General features: G+C 36.2%; 1 protein-coding gene and 1 long non-coding RNA gene across 2 annotated transcripts in view; one reads left to right on the forward strand and one right to left on the reverse strand.

Annotated features, from left to right (window-relative positions):
• The window catches only part of LOC107713607 (fatty acid hydroxylase domain-containing protein 2-like), a 10,461-nt gene extending 2,651 nt beyond the window's left edge, over positions 1-7,810 (reverse strand). Inside the window, exons 1-5 of the mRNA XM_016519175.1 lie at positions 7,737-7,810; positions 7,407-7,528; positions 2,923-3,128; positions 1,854-1,959; positions 199-365 (exon numbers count right to left, since the gene is read on the reverse strand). Coding sequence (XP_016374661.1) covers positions 199-365; positions 1,854-1,959; positions 2,923-3,128; positions 7,407-7,528; positions 7,737-7,749 — 614 coding nt within the window. The 5' untranslated portion in view covers positions 7,750-7,810. The remainder of the gene's footprint in view (positions 1-198; positions 366-1,853; positions 1,960-2,922; positions 3,129-7,406; positions 7,529-7,736) is intronic.
• A 3,363-nt stretch (positions 7,811-11,173) lies between these two features.
• Positions 11,174-12,297, forward strand: LOC107713589 (uncharacterized). Its single transcript, XR_001636907.1, has 4 exons — positions 11,174-11,277; positions 11,380-11,532; positions 11,925-12,006; positions 12,167-12,297. It is a non-coding gene; the product is annotated as an uncharacterized LOC107713589 (long non-coding RNA).
• Positions 12,298-15,407: the final 3,110 nt, after the last annotated feature.

The raw sequence follows: 15,407 nt of genomic DNA on the forward strand, positions 1-15,407 counted from the left end.
GTGTGTGTGTGTGTGTACACAATTACATCAGATGGAGTGTATTTTGAAAAGCTATGCGGATACGCCTGCACCTGCGCTAGCATGCGTGTAAAAAACCGAAGTATACTTTGGGAATGTATCACAGTCCCAGGACTCTGAAACGCTCGCTTTACTTCAACCGTTTTTCTTGAAACTCTTGACATTGCGGCCTGCACTTACTTGAGATGGTGGTAGTCGTGGAACTCAGGCGAGGGAAGCAGGGGCAGGTGGTAGCCGCAGTGAGAGACCGTAGTGACCAGCAGAGCGATGGTGAACCACAGGCTGGTGGTGGAGACGTGTGAGCCCAGCAGAACCGGACCCATCAGAGCCGGCAGCATGTTCGACAGCTGCAGACACGAAGACATGACGCATTTCAACAAATCTGTCCCACATCTGACTGGATCTCTGACTAGGGCTGCAACAAACCGATTAATATAACGATTATTAGAATTATTCATCAACTAATCGTCCATTATTACACGATTAACCAGTAGGCTTTGATTGATTATTCAGCTTTTGCAATTCATTAAAATATTGAGTTATATTATACATATTCTATACATATGTGACCCTGGAGCACAAAAGCAGTGTTAAGTCGCTGGGGTATATTTGTAGCAATAGCCAACAATACATTGTATGGGTCAAAATTATAGATTTTTCTTTTATGCCAAAAATCATTAGGATATTAAGTAAAGATCATGTTCCATGAAGATATTTTGTACATTTCCTACCGTAAATATATCAAAACTTAATTTTTGATTAGTAATATGCATTGCTAAGAACTTCATTTGAACAACTTTAAAGATGATTTTCTCAATATTTAGATTTTTTTGCACCCTCAGATTCCAGATTTTCAAATAGTTGTATCTCAGCCAAATATTGTCCTATCCTAACAAACCATACATCAATGGAAAGATTATTTATTCAGCTTTCAGATGATGTATAAATCTCAATTTCAAAAAATTGACCCTTATGACTGGTTTTGTGCTCCAGGGTCACATATTCATATAGAGCTGATTTATAGTAGAAAGTCAGGATGATGTTCTAACTGAAAGCGACACTGATGCTGTTTTTTCATGTTTAATACTATAAAGCTGCTTGCTTTAAACCAGTTTATTGTGTGAAGTGTTTTATAAATAAACGTGACGTGACTTTACTGGAGTGCAGATTACAGATCTGGTGTAATCATCCACATCGCTATGATCAGATGCTTTCTGAACTGCTGTTTTCTCCGTTTGTTGTGTTTATTTTGTCATTGAGAGGAAATCCCGCAGCATATATTTCCAGTCATCTAAACGCCGCTCTCAGCAGCTAACAGTAAACCACTGCTTGCTTATATCCAACTTCTCTTTACCTCTAAACCAAAAACGCAGAACTACTTCGCCATCAGTATATCAGGGCCTTTACACATGATCACATTTTTTTGTTTGCAGTTTTGTAAAACTTTCCCACACTCTAGAACAGGGCTGTCAAACTCAGTTCCTTGAGAGTTTAGAGTTTAGCTTCAACCCTGATTAAACACACCTGATCCAGCTAATCAAGTCCTTCAGGCTCATTTGGAAACTACATGGTGTGTGTGTTGGAGCAGGATTGGGACTAAACTCTGCAGGGCTCCAGGAACTGAGTTTGACAGCCCTGCTCTACTGCTTCGGCTTTGCTTGCACGTCTCATAAGCGCAGTGTCTTCTTCTATTACATTGCAGCCCGGAGTGCTGAACTACAGTCTTGTGCTACAGCGCCACACTGGTCAAACCGCGTTATTGCATTAGTTCATATGAGATCAAAGGACTATTCGATTGTGGACGTTGTCGATAATGTTGAATAATCGGATCTCACCACATGCTCCACCGGATGAGCGTAGAGCGCCACCACTCCAACAGGAGCCGTCCACTCGTGATGGATCTTATGGATGCTCTTATAGAGCGACGGATGGTGAACGAGCCTGAAAGCAGCAGATGAGTGAACGACCAAAAACACACGTCAACATTCCATCTAACACATTTGACAAATGCTTATGGCAGATGAGTAAGTGTAAATGTATTTCTGAAAACACTATAATGTATCATTGGTTTCCATCACTCTTAACTCTTTCTTTTCCAATGGCTGCAGTTTTATGACTGGAAGCACAAACTGTTCTGTCTGAAATCAGGCCTAATAGAAAAGATTTTGTGAAAAAAGACATGCAGTAAATCAGGAATTGCTGGCTTAAATAAATGGATTATATAAATGGAGATCTCATATTGGAAACACTATAAGTTTCTCAGTCTGGTTCTCATCAGAGCACCTGGAGATTTGGTGTGGTGCTAACCCTAACCCGTTAAATATAAACAATAAAATAATTAATAGTAATAATGGTATTATTGCACTTTATTTATTTATTTTTTTTAAATAAAACAATAAAAATAAATTAGTGCGATAATACTATTATATTTTTTAAAATAAAAAGTGAGTATTAAATAAAAAATCTAATATTTTATAGTATACCTACAAAATACAATACTAATATTTACATTTTCTGTTATTACTTTTTTTTTTACTTTATATGAATTTTCATCATTTTTAAACCTAAAATCAGCAAGTTTTTATTTTGGCAGGTTGCCAGCAAGTAAGTTATATGCGCTGTCGGGTTTAGCATTGCCGAGTGAAGCGCGTCAGTGAATGAAATGTCACAGTTTTGTGTTTTCCTCTGAAACCTGCAGCGCATAGCCTAGATTTATGCTTTCAGTTGGAATGGAAATCTTATACAGTATTACAGTTAGTCGATCTGAAACGGTGATGTCAGTCATGTCGCTTCGCAAATGAGCGATCTGAACTTTTTTCTCCTGTGTAGCACGTATGTGCATCCCTGACAGCACTGTGTTAGGGGAATGTCATCAGAAACAAAGTGAATTTTCTGAATGCTAACCTGTGTGTGTAGTAGAAGAGTATCTCCTCCATCAGGCCGCAGACGGCCAGCTCCAGCAGCACCCAGTGGAAGGTGGGCAGCTCTGGGCCGCACGGATCGCCTCGCCTCTTCATCACCATGTAGGTGAGCACCACCACAGGACCAGACAGACACACCTGGTTAAAGAGCACCGTCTTCACCGCGTACCGTAACCGCGCCGCATCCACCTGTCGGGAGACCGTTCACAACAGCACTTCAATTACAATGTGTCGTTTCACTAGATTTTTACATTTTCCGTGAAATGCGAGTGGTGCTTGGCATCACAACTTACCAGCGTGATTCAACACATTAGGTGTGTTTACATGGAGCACTGTATTCTCATTACAATCGGTTTAAAAGTGCAATCCGAATGAAAATGCTCCATGTAAACGGAATACACATTTTCAGTTGGGTTGAGAAAAAAATTTCGAATTTTGAATATTCATCGAATTTAAAATAAAAATCCACATTCTTGTCAATTTTAGGTGTGCGTCAGGCAGCCTTATCAGCTGACGATGTAAGTGTGGTTGCATTATAATGTTTTTGTTAGTCTATCCAGTTGAAGCCACTAGATGCGGCGCTGCTGCGTTGTTCTTTACAAATATAGCAGAAAAGAGAACATCAACGCAGAGAAAATCTTGAAAACTGAATCAAAACTGAAACCAAGCCGTTCACACAGAACACATATTTCACGCATTTTCTAGAGGGACATCTAACACCGTTGCACTCGCATCTCACACAAAAGAGCCGCATGTTTAGAAAGCCATGTAAAATTAATGCAAGTTTAACTTTGAAAAAACATATCTCGAGACTTTATGGCGGGTTTCTCCCCATCCCACTGCATCTCGTGTTTTTAAATGATAAATATACTCTGTGTGATTGACTTTCAGCCCTTTGTATTATTATTATTATATTATTATAATAATATTATATATTATTAGCCCAAACTATGCATGCATGCATGATGTGGTTTTGTTTATAGTTGTTTAAGCAACTTAATTATAATTGGTTCATAAACATTATTTTAAACATTATGCACTTTTTTCACAGATAGTCATGTTATCTTATGCTTTGAATAAACGTGCATTAGTAATATTTTGCTCGATGCGCCCTCTTGTGGCCTCAGGAGAGAAGCCAAAAGCTTTTCTTCACCCTAACTGAAGCTATGCATTTTAAATTCTAATATAATTCAAATTTTGATAACATTTATGTACAAAACTTTAATTTAGTGTTTCAGCCATTCTGACAGCCCTAGAGAGGGGTGGGATAAACCTTTTCTAATCTGTTCGACAGGACATGTAAACACTTGATCGGATTGAAAACCAAAACTGGAAAGTTTTGTGCAATGACGCATGACACACGGAACGAGCCGATGCTGATGTTGTTGAATATAATAAATGACTGTCATGTCCATCTAAAGCTCTATTTCCACTCATCGCCTGTGAACTGCTGCAGGATGACGTTGTGCAGACGTATTGTTTCGGACGCGGGAATGAGCTTTTTTCTGCTTGATTAATATAAGCATCATTGCACAAAACTCGGTGTGCTTGTCGTCTCCTAATTAGGACCCAAAATAGATCAATATTAAGTCTGCTTTTTAAACAAAGAAAAGCAGGATGGTTAGTATGCAAAACAGTGGGAAACTGTATTTAGTGCAGTGTGTGCATATCAAAATATTAAATCTGATTGGAAGCTTGTGACGTATAAATCACGACTTGACTTTATGTAGCGCTCATGTAAAGACAGTGTTCGGATTCATCAATGGGAATGATTTCATTGCTGAAGTTCACCTGTGTTTCTCTGGGGTTAGTGCTGCCCGTCCAAACAGTCTGACCCGTTCAGAAGCTTATAGATTCATTTTATCAGACCTTTAAATACCTGTTGCTCCATGTAATCGCTGACAGTGTCATCAGTGAGCTCTGAACTCATAAACAGAACATTATTCCGTTTTTTTTGCCAGAGACAGACGTTGTTATACACTATATCATCTAAACAGTATTTATGACTGATATTTTAAGATTATATATGCTGTGTAATCTAAATTCATGCAAGGTGTGCTAAAATTATTATCAGTACTAATGCAGTTATCAGCAAAAGCAGCAGTTATGAATTTACAGGGCAATATTTTCATTCAGCTGAACTGTTATGACAGGACCTTGGCACGTTCAACAGTCACATCGAGCCAGATTCCCCACACTGTCAATGATTTCACACTCATACATAGTCATCAACAGCAATATTTAACTATATTAGTTTTACTAAACCATTTCAATACTTGAAAAAAATACATCAACATTTTGGAGCGATGCTGCGAAACGAATCACCGAAGTAGAGTTTAGATTCTCTGAAAGTCGAAAATAATATTTCTTATGTCTTGTTTTCCAGTACAAATATCTAAACATTCCCGCATCAAGATGTATTTACTTGAGAAGCAAAATGACTTCAGATATTAAGCCTTGTTTTCTAAAAACAATTCATCAAAATTTAGTTTTGAAAAAATTATCTGCCAAAATGACTTGAACTTAAGAATTGTTATGACATTAGTTAACTATACTCTAGTTAACATGAACTAAGCATGAACAACACTTCTACAGCATTTATTAATCTTAGTTAATTTCAGCATTTACTAATGCATTATTAAAATCAAAAGTTGTGCTTGTTTACATTAGTTAATAATACACTGTGAACTAACATGTCTTGTTTTCCAGTACAAATATCTAAACATTCCCGCATCAAGATGTATTTACTTGAGAAGCAAAATGACTTCAGATATTAAGCCTTGTTTTCTAAAAACAATTCATCAAAATTTAGTTTTGAAAAAATTATCTGCCAAAATGACTTGAACTTACCAAATCTAATAATAATCTAATCGTTTTCACGTTCAAACAGATGTTATTAAAAGATGTCTGCATTAATGCTTGTGAGTCACAAAACAAGAAAGGATTTTAACATTTGTGTAATTGAAAGGCTTTAAGGACATTTACCGGTCAAATAATAAATGCATTAAAATCAAAGAAGAATTCAGTAACACTTTACAATAAGGTTCATTAGTTAACTATACTTTAGTTAACATGAACTAAGCATGAACAACACTTCTACAGCATTTATTAATCTTAGTTAATTTCAGCATTTACTAATGCATTATTAAAATCAAAAGTTGTGCTTGTTTACATTAGTTAATAATACACTGTGAACTAACATGAACGACTGTATTTTCATTAACTAACATTAACAAAGATGAATAAATACTGTAATAAATGTACTGTTCATGTTAGTTAATACATTAACCTTATTGTAAAGTGTTACCAAGGATCCTTTAATGTTGTTTAATCTTTAATCATCAGTAAAATAATTGCAAGCGTGGTGTGAATATTAAATATATTGGCCAGCCCTAGCAAGAGCTCATGAGTAAATCGAGTTTGGATCTTCTCTATATTATAGTAGGACTGACGCTGTCGATTGTTTTGGTAATTGAGTAATCAACTGATTATCTTAATGATTAATCAGTTAATCTGATTTTTTTTTTAAATTAATAACTGGATAAATTAGTATCAATTTTAATTAATAACAGTATCAAAAGTAAGTAATCTATTATGGTTTTACTGAACGATGCTGTTAAACTGCGTAATGGAATAGAATATGCATGAACCTGTTCTACACTGAAAGAGAGATGAGCAGAATATATCAAATATGCAGAAATGAGTCAGGTCACAATTTTCATTCTAAATCATTACGTAATGATGACTACCGTAATATTTATGTGGATGAACTGGACTGGTGTTGTTAGACTTTACAGCACGATCAAATCCTTATTTAATCCTGGCAACATTACATTTAATTCAAAAGATCTTTATTATTTGGCCACTTCATCCTCTGAGTTATGATAGAGCGACTGTAATTTTGTGAATATTACACATGCAAACTCTCAGCAGGGGTTTGGATTTCATTGTCTTTGCAATGAAGAACGGTTTACATATTTAGAAAGACATATTTTATTTAATATCTACTTTTCACTTATGAACTCTATTTAATAAAAATAATCATTTTATTTCATAGTACAACAAGATAAAATCACAGTACTAATATTTACATCTTAATTTCATCATTTTCAAATGTTAAACCAACGAGATTTTATTTTGACTGCAGAGAGCCCTTAAAGTCCCCATGAAATCAAAATTAAAGCTTCTCCTTCGTTAGCAACAGGTTCTCGTTACAAATCTGCTGAAACGGTTTCCACGAACCAATTTTATTTTGATATACGGTATCATGCAGCCCTTGTACAGAATGCAAGAATGGCACTTCTGGTATTTTACCAATTACTCGAGATGGGTAAATTGTAACTGAGGATTTTTTTTAAATGAGTGCTCAGTTTAAATGGAGTAATTACGAGACGCTGTGCTGTGGGAGGAATCGTGTGCCGTTTGAAACGGTAATGATATGCAGTGATGGGCTGTTGAAGGACGTACCGGATTGTTTCTGTCAGGCTGAATCCTGTAACGTGTGATGAAGTTTGGCTTTCCAGTCGTGTCCACCACCATCAGGAGGGCGTTAAACAACCAGAAAGCCAGCGTTGGCACCAACATGGTCCCTGTTAAACACCAAAAAGAAAAGAAAAGATTTCTATTCGTGCATAAAACACTCTACAGATGTTCATGCATATAATAAAAAAGTTTGTTGTTGCAGAATACAGTGGTCAGTGTCCAAATGGTTTTATTTAAGTGAACTTTAGCTGATTTGGTCCTGACTGCAGGGGGGGCCACGTAAAGGTTAAAAACAAGGTTTACTACTCCTCTAACCGATAAAAAACATGGCCGCCTCATTTCCACCCAAGGCTTGGTGAAGTTTGGTCCACTGTGTTTGCCAGAAATCTCCCGACTTATGAACATTTCTGCTGTGATTTCAAGCCATGTAAGAACACGGGCCTTTTAACTTTAACAAGTTTTTAACTTGTGTTATCCTGGACTAACGAGTGTCACTACTTTTTTTGTCTAATAAACCAAATCAGATCAAACACTTGTCAGTTTTAACTCCTATTCACTGTGAATAAAAAATTATTTAGCTGATGCAGAGAGACATATAGAGCGGGGGAATCCCCCCCAATCTCCACCCTCTGATTACTGTCATAACATAACTATGTGTAAATCTTATTTGGTGGTTTTTACTTGGAACACCAGCTATAATTTTCTTGCATTCGAATAACAATGGATAAACCTGAAACGATAGAAGAAGGATTGGAGATGAATTTCATTTACAAATAAGGTAGGAAATGTGCATACTTTTAAATCGACACCTGCCACGGTGTTTCTTATTTGTCATCTGTGATCCCTTTTGAGTGTCTTAAAAACCGATAGGGGGGGTCTTATCACTCAGCATACCCGGTTAAAAAAGTCACCGCTCGCCACAGCAATACGGATCCATTCAGAATGATTAAACCATTGACCAGCGCATAATCTAAAACACCTTCAGCCGGCATTCATGATCAAACACTCGTGATTTTAAGCCAAATACTCGCTGAAAATAATAATTTACTGCCATCTAGACACGAGTCACTGGGGGGAGGTAACCCCCCAATAACCAAAACTAGCAAGTACAAGCACGTTTTATTGTAGACTTATTTATTGTGGTAAATTTAGTCTAACTTGTAGAATTTATAAGGGAATGGATTTTTCCCAAATAGATTTATATTACAAATGTGACATGTTGTGGCTATTGTTTCTAAATGTGCAGGCTGTTGTTTTTCATAACAAATGCTATATAGATTAATAAAAAAAGGTTCATAGGCTAGCATTATTATAACAAATGCTACAGTTAAGAACTATGGTACATTTTCATGAGAGCAAGTAAAGTCAGAACCGAGAGCCATGTGTAAAAATGGGTTCTAATGATGAGTGATGGAAAAACCTGGCCTTTAGATATTCCAAGAGATGGCATAGATTAAATAATTACGAGCCTGATGAACTGTTAAGGAGTAAGAAATAAACAATATCAATATAAGACAATGTTAAGTTAGAGTGACTTCCCATGGCATGTTGAATTAGAACATTCTGTCAAACTATAGCCTATAAAATAGCCTACATTATATATCCTATGTAAACAAGTAATTGTTAACTAGGCTATTACTTTATTGCAGTTATGTTATCAACCAACTTGTGTGGATGTCATCTCCATCATCTCCATCCGGACATCCGTCAAGTCCCAAAATGCGTTTAAACAACGACAAACAAGGCAGAACAGCATATTTTTCATGCTTCAAAAACAGCTGAATAACATGAAGCAGCAGTAATAAAGTTTCATGCATGACAGCACTGCTGGTGGGAGGGGCCCCATCTCGTTCTCTGTGGGGGCCTCACAGATGTGTGCCGTTTATGCCAACCGCCATAAACACAGGTGCGTGCTTCGAGTTTTGAAAGTGCATGCAACAGGACGTAAGTGAGCGAGACTTTCCCAATCGAACAGCGCTTCTGAGCATGTGATTTAAAAGAGAGAAGCATTGAAGAGTGACTCAGGTCTCATGAACGGGAGAATCCCATGAAGTCACAGGGGGTCGGATAAAAATGAATCAGTTTAGAGTTTACATGTGGAATATGTTGTTTTGCCAATAGAGAGAAAACGGCAAACGGTAAGTGATGTGCATTTTTGTAGCTGTTCAAACTATTTAAAAATGTACACTTACACAATAATGCTTTACATTTAATTCAGTATACACAACCAGTCAAAAGTTTTTGAACAGTAAGATCTTGAACGTGTTTTAAAGAAGTCTCTTCTGCTCACAAAGGGTGCATTTATTTGATCAGAAATACAGAAAACGCTGTAATATTGTGAAATATTTTTTACAATTTAAAATAACTGCTTTCTATTTGAATATATTTAGCAGGAATAAATGCTGTTCTTCTGAACTTTCTATTCATCAAAGAATCCTGAAAAAATTCTACTCAGCTGTTTTCAACATGATAATACTAATAAATGGGTTTTCTTGAGCAGCAAATCAGCATATTATTATGATTTCTGAAGATCATGTGACACTGAAGACTGGAGTAATGATGCTGAAAATACAGCTGCGCATCACAGAAATACATTACAGTTTAGCAGATACTCACATAGAAAACAGCTGTTTTAAATAGTAAAAATATTTCACAATATTTGTCAGGAGTAAGGACTGTTTGTGTGTGTGTTTTCTCCCCTTGTGCTCCGTGACCTAGTTTTCCCTCTAGTTTGATTAGTCATTTGGTTCAGGTGTGTCTAGTTCATTTTTAGGTTATGGCACAATTTCTGTCTATTTTTCTGAAAGCCATCTAACATTTCTTTTTCAGCTCTATCAGAAAAAGAGAGGGCAAAACGATCACCGGACCAGTGACGCTTCTTTTAGTTCCCTGATATGTGTATGTGCTATACCTTCATTCATGTAACACTGCCTCTTCTCATCATGAACATCATGTTTTGTATGGCAGCTTGTAATAATGCAGAATATGAAGTTAACGGGGAGTGTTGCCCGATGTGTGATCCAGGTAAGTCCAACTCTTCTTCTCTCATCACCACAGCCGTGGTACAGGCTTAGAACTGTCTCATCATTATTACTGATGATGAGCCCAACAACTGGAACAGACTCAAAAAACAATCTTTTAAAGGGACAGACCGAAAAACTAAATTCTGTTATCATTTACTCACCCTTAAGTTGAGTTCCATCTTCTGCTGAGATACTCCCACTGTACTTTTTTCCATTCTGTGGAAGTCAGTGAGGACCAGCAACTGTTTGATTATCCACATTTTGTCTCCCTAATCAAAAATACCATTCTAAGGCGTCATCATCTTGGTAGTATTTCAAGAGGAGACTTCCAAAAAGTTCTCTGTTGAGTGGCCTCCAGGAACAAAAGGCCACATAATGTATATCATTACAGACTTGATCTATAGTGAACATCTGGATGTGTTTTGAGTGTGTCAGACATCATTGCATTAACAAATATTAACATATATATATATACACAAAACATGACTCTAGTTAGTCTAGAGCTGGGTATCGACACAGATTCCCTGATTCAGTTCAGTTCTGATTTGAGAACTTTGTTGTGTCATTGGAAATTCCAAAATAAAACTAGACACAGAATATAAGGAACATGCTTAATGTTGACGATTGACAGAAATATACAGACATACAATAAATACAATAAATACAGCTTATGTAATTACAAATATGTGTCCATTTATATTGCCTAGGAAAGCAAGTTAAGAAACATTGTGATGAGAATACAAGTACAACATGCGCTCTATGCCCTGCGATGACTTACACTACCTCTCCTAACGGATTGACAGAATGTTTGCCATGTTTTGTCTGTGACACAAGTGAGTACAAATTTGTTTCAAATGTATTGTAACTTGATTTGTTCTGCAGCTGACTTGCCATTGGCAGGTTTTCTACAATTGATATTTCCTTTTTTGTCAAAGGTAATGGGCTGAGAGTAAAGCAGGAATGTACATTAATATCAAATACAGTTTGTGAACCTCTGTCAGGTTATTACTGTATAGACTTGCTCTCAAGCTGTAAAAAGGCCGTGAAATATTCAACCTGCTCACCCGGACAATACATCAACCAAACAGGTCAGTCTTTTATCATTCAAACAGCTTTAATATACATGCATAAGGCTTAGATGTCATCTGAGAACAGTAACTCTGCTTGCATTTATATTAAATAACTGAATTATGGATGCATGCATATTGTTCCAAAGCAGCTTTACAACTCTTTACTGCACTTGGGGGAAGTACTGTGAATGTTTTTCCTCATGACAGACATTGCTTGTGACTCTGACAGCACCTGACAAAACCACCTCAAAAAAACCTGCTAAATTATGATTAGGCAGATTGTTAGTTATGTATGTGTCAGATGCCGTACTGAAAAATGATGCCACTAGCTAATGTTAGACCTGCCTCTATTGCTCGTGGAGTTGAAACACACAAGTACTGATACTATGTATCTCTGCATGTGTTTGTAGGAACAGAATTGACTGATACAGTGTGTGATGACTGTCCTGTTGGTTCATATTCAGATGATACATTCTGCAAATTGCATACAAAGTAAGTATCATTATTGCACAGCATTGACTTTCCACACCTTCTTAAATGAAATTTAGACGTTTGTTGTTTTATTATTTGCTTCAGTAGATTTTGTGGTTAAATCAAGATCTTTTCAGAAGAGATACATGTGTAGTTCAACTCGAGTACGTCTCTCTAACAGCTGTGAACCTCTTGGCAAAATAACCATCAGGGAAGGAACCGACACGACTGATGCGGAGTGCAGTAATGGAGTGCCTTCTTATTTATTACCACTCATTCTGTCTGTGTGTGTGCTGGTGGTATTCATAACTCTGATTATTGTCAAGAAAATAAACTGCAAATATGCTGGAGTAAATCGAGTTACAAACCAAATGATCTAAACTATGTTCAATCCAGCTGCTCGACCATCAGACCAAGCTATATTTACTCACTTAACTTTGTATAATTGTCAAGCGAAATATATTCCTTTTAAAACAGCTGCTGATTGAAGACCTTATAATCATCTTCAGTCATGCTTCTTGACTTACAGAAACCATTGTTGCCAAACATCATTTTAAACAAGCACGTTAAATTAAATGATTGAATGTATCTATCAGACTCGTTTTTTGTTTGTTTTTCATCTGATTTTCCCTCTTTTCACCATGTATTGTAGCTCATCTTACAAAACGTTCAACAGCATGCACTTGGGAATTAACAGGCCTTCCAAAAACAAACCCTTTCAAAATGAAAGCAGATCATGAGTTTAAAACCAGACGCAAAAACAATCCAGTTTGTGTTTTTTCTTCCCCACCCTTCATAGACATGTACAAACAAACTCAAATAGCTCACTAAAGACAGTTCTTAAACTGCTCAAATGAACAAATTAGTACAAATTCATCATAGCTCTTGTTTCCTCATACGATTGTGTTCCCGTCCCTTATAAGGTACATTTTTTATTTTTACAATGTTTTGTAATGTATTAATTATCATGGGCTATAATAAAAAAAACAAGTAGGCCTATACTAATACTAACAGTATATACATTTGGTTCGAATATATTTATTAGACTATAAATATGTGGCTCTCTAGATCTCGCAGCGCTGTGCAAATAAATGTGCAAACCATGCTCCTGAATTTGGGTGGAACAAAGCACCTCTCAAGCAATCAGACCATGTATGAAACAAATAATTGTGCTTAAGTTACTAAACACTGGTGATGTAGCTGTGAAACACTGTGTCTGCATCATATCCATGACCTTCAGTAACTGCTGATTCTGGACAAAAATATTCAGACCGTGAAGACTCTGGGTGTGTGATGTCACTGCTGTTTTCAAGTTTATTCATGTTTGTTCATGTAATGCACGGAGTCCGAAAATATTTTGTCAGCCAAACACCTTAAAATAAAATATTTACTTGAAATATCTCTGTGGAAGTTAATATTTCAATAATTTAACACATTTGCATGTTTGATCACATCGACTGTCAAACAAATTAAATATTTCTATTTTTAGTGTTCAAGTGTTTAAATACTTTTAAAAAAAAATTTATGATTTAATTAATTATTAGCTTTTTCACAAACCCACTGCAGTTCTTCCCCAGCTGTAATGTAATGTTTAATGCATTTTATGATGTTGATATATATATAAAAAAAAGAATATATTTTATTTCTTTTTGATAATGGTAAGTTTAAAACAAGTTAGATAAAAAAAAAAAGTAATCTAAACTAAAATAAATAACCAAGATTATGTTACTAACTACAGTTTTCATTATGTAATCTGTAATCAGTAATGGACAACAATTTGTAAGTAATCTACTTGATCTAATTAAATTTCATTTATTTTCATCTATTTATTTATTTATTTTACCAATCCATTTTCAAAATCTGATCCAATCCGACAGCCAAAATCTGATTTCTTTTGAACAACTGGGAATATTATGCATACATTATGAACTGTTTTTAACCTAAATGCTCTTAAACGTAGAGACTTTTTTTTTTTTTTTTTTTTACAGCAGATGTCTTTCTTACATAACTAAATAAACTTCACCCTCTAGCGGACAGACACACGCCTCGGGCTTGTCAGGCTTGAGGTGTGATAACTGAACTTTCTGGTTATGGTTTATGGCGGGTGGATCGTGCCAGATTAGTTGCAGTGTATGTTTGATAAGTTCATTATCTTTGACGTTCCTCAGCGGCCATGGCCTCAGGATACGGTCTTCCTGCCACTGTAACAGTCCAGGCTGGGGCTCAGATAAATGTGAGGAGATGCTGGATAAGACTGTGAAGAACTGTCTGGCTCTCGCTGTCCCTGACGAGAAGAAGCTCAAATCTGTGGTCTTTCCTTCCATCAGCAGCGGCAGGTACAACTTTAGCCGTAGTAAATATAGAAATAAAACAAATTCACTGCCCTAATATTAAATTTGACATGAAATGGAAATGAAAATTCACTCAATTCAATTCAATCTATTATTTAAATGCATCTTACTGTGAACAATCTATGAATGCATGTTTCTTTTTTTGACCACATTTGTGCTCTTAAACTCCGCCCCTGCATGCTCACACTCATCTGCATACACTTAAGAGCCCCGCCCACACTTCCAACATCCAATCAACAACTGATGCATAGAACCAAGTCCCGCCCTACATTTTTTGGTTTTCCTTCGAATGTACATCACAATACAGAAAAAAAATCTAAACAAAGAATATATACACATTAGGTTGGTTTTATTAAATAGGTTAGTAGTTAATAGGCTAATTTAGAATTAAAGGGATATATTTAAACCTCAACTAACAATATTAATAATAGATGTTGCAAACTGTTTTTTTTTATAAATACATTTGTTTCAAAGATATGCATGTTGTGCAGAAAAAGATAATTTTCAGTTCATTAATAATGTAAGGGGGAAATGGGAAAATGTACAGCTGATCAGTCTGAAAATGATATACTAAGTAGTTTTCTCATCCATTTGAGATCAAGAAATTCAAAGTCATTACCAATTGCTAAATGCTGATTTATTTATTTTTTTGCTGCACTGCCATCAGGTGGTTGTTGAAGCATAATGTGCTGCATGCTTTGCTTTGCTTCTCCTCTATAGAAACAGTTTTCCGAAGCAGACGGCTGCTCAGCTCATTCTGAAGGCCATCTCCAGCTACTTTGTGACAACTATGTGGTCCTCCATCAAGGTGCACTTTGTCCTGTGTAATTTGTGACTGCTGTCAGCAGATGGAGCCCTTTGACCAGTATTATATTTAAAGTGAAGTTATGTTACATTCAATACAGACAAAAGAGGAACTGTGAAGGAAACATTAGGATAAGTTAGTTAGTTTATTTCATACATCCTCTTTCAGCTCCTGTGATGTTTGTCCGTGTGAATTATCATAGCTTCGGACTCATCAGAGATGAACACTAGAGTACTCTATGTGTTGGGTGGACTGTGTTTAGCAGC

This window comes from Sinocyclocheilus rhinocerous, unplaced genomic scaffold, assembly GCF_001515625.1.
Source record: "Sinocyclocheilus rhinocerous isolate Xijiao unplaced genomic scaffold, SAMN03320098_v1.1 scaffold599, whole genome shotgun sequence".
NCBI lineage: Eukaryota > Metazoa > Chordata > Actinopteri > Cypriniformes > Cyprinidae > Sinocyclocheilus > Sinocyclocheilus rhinocerous.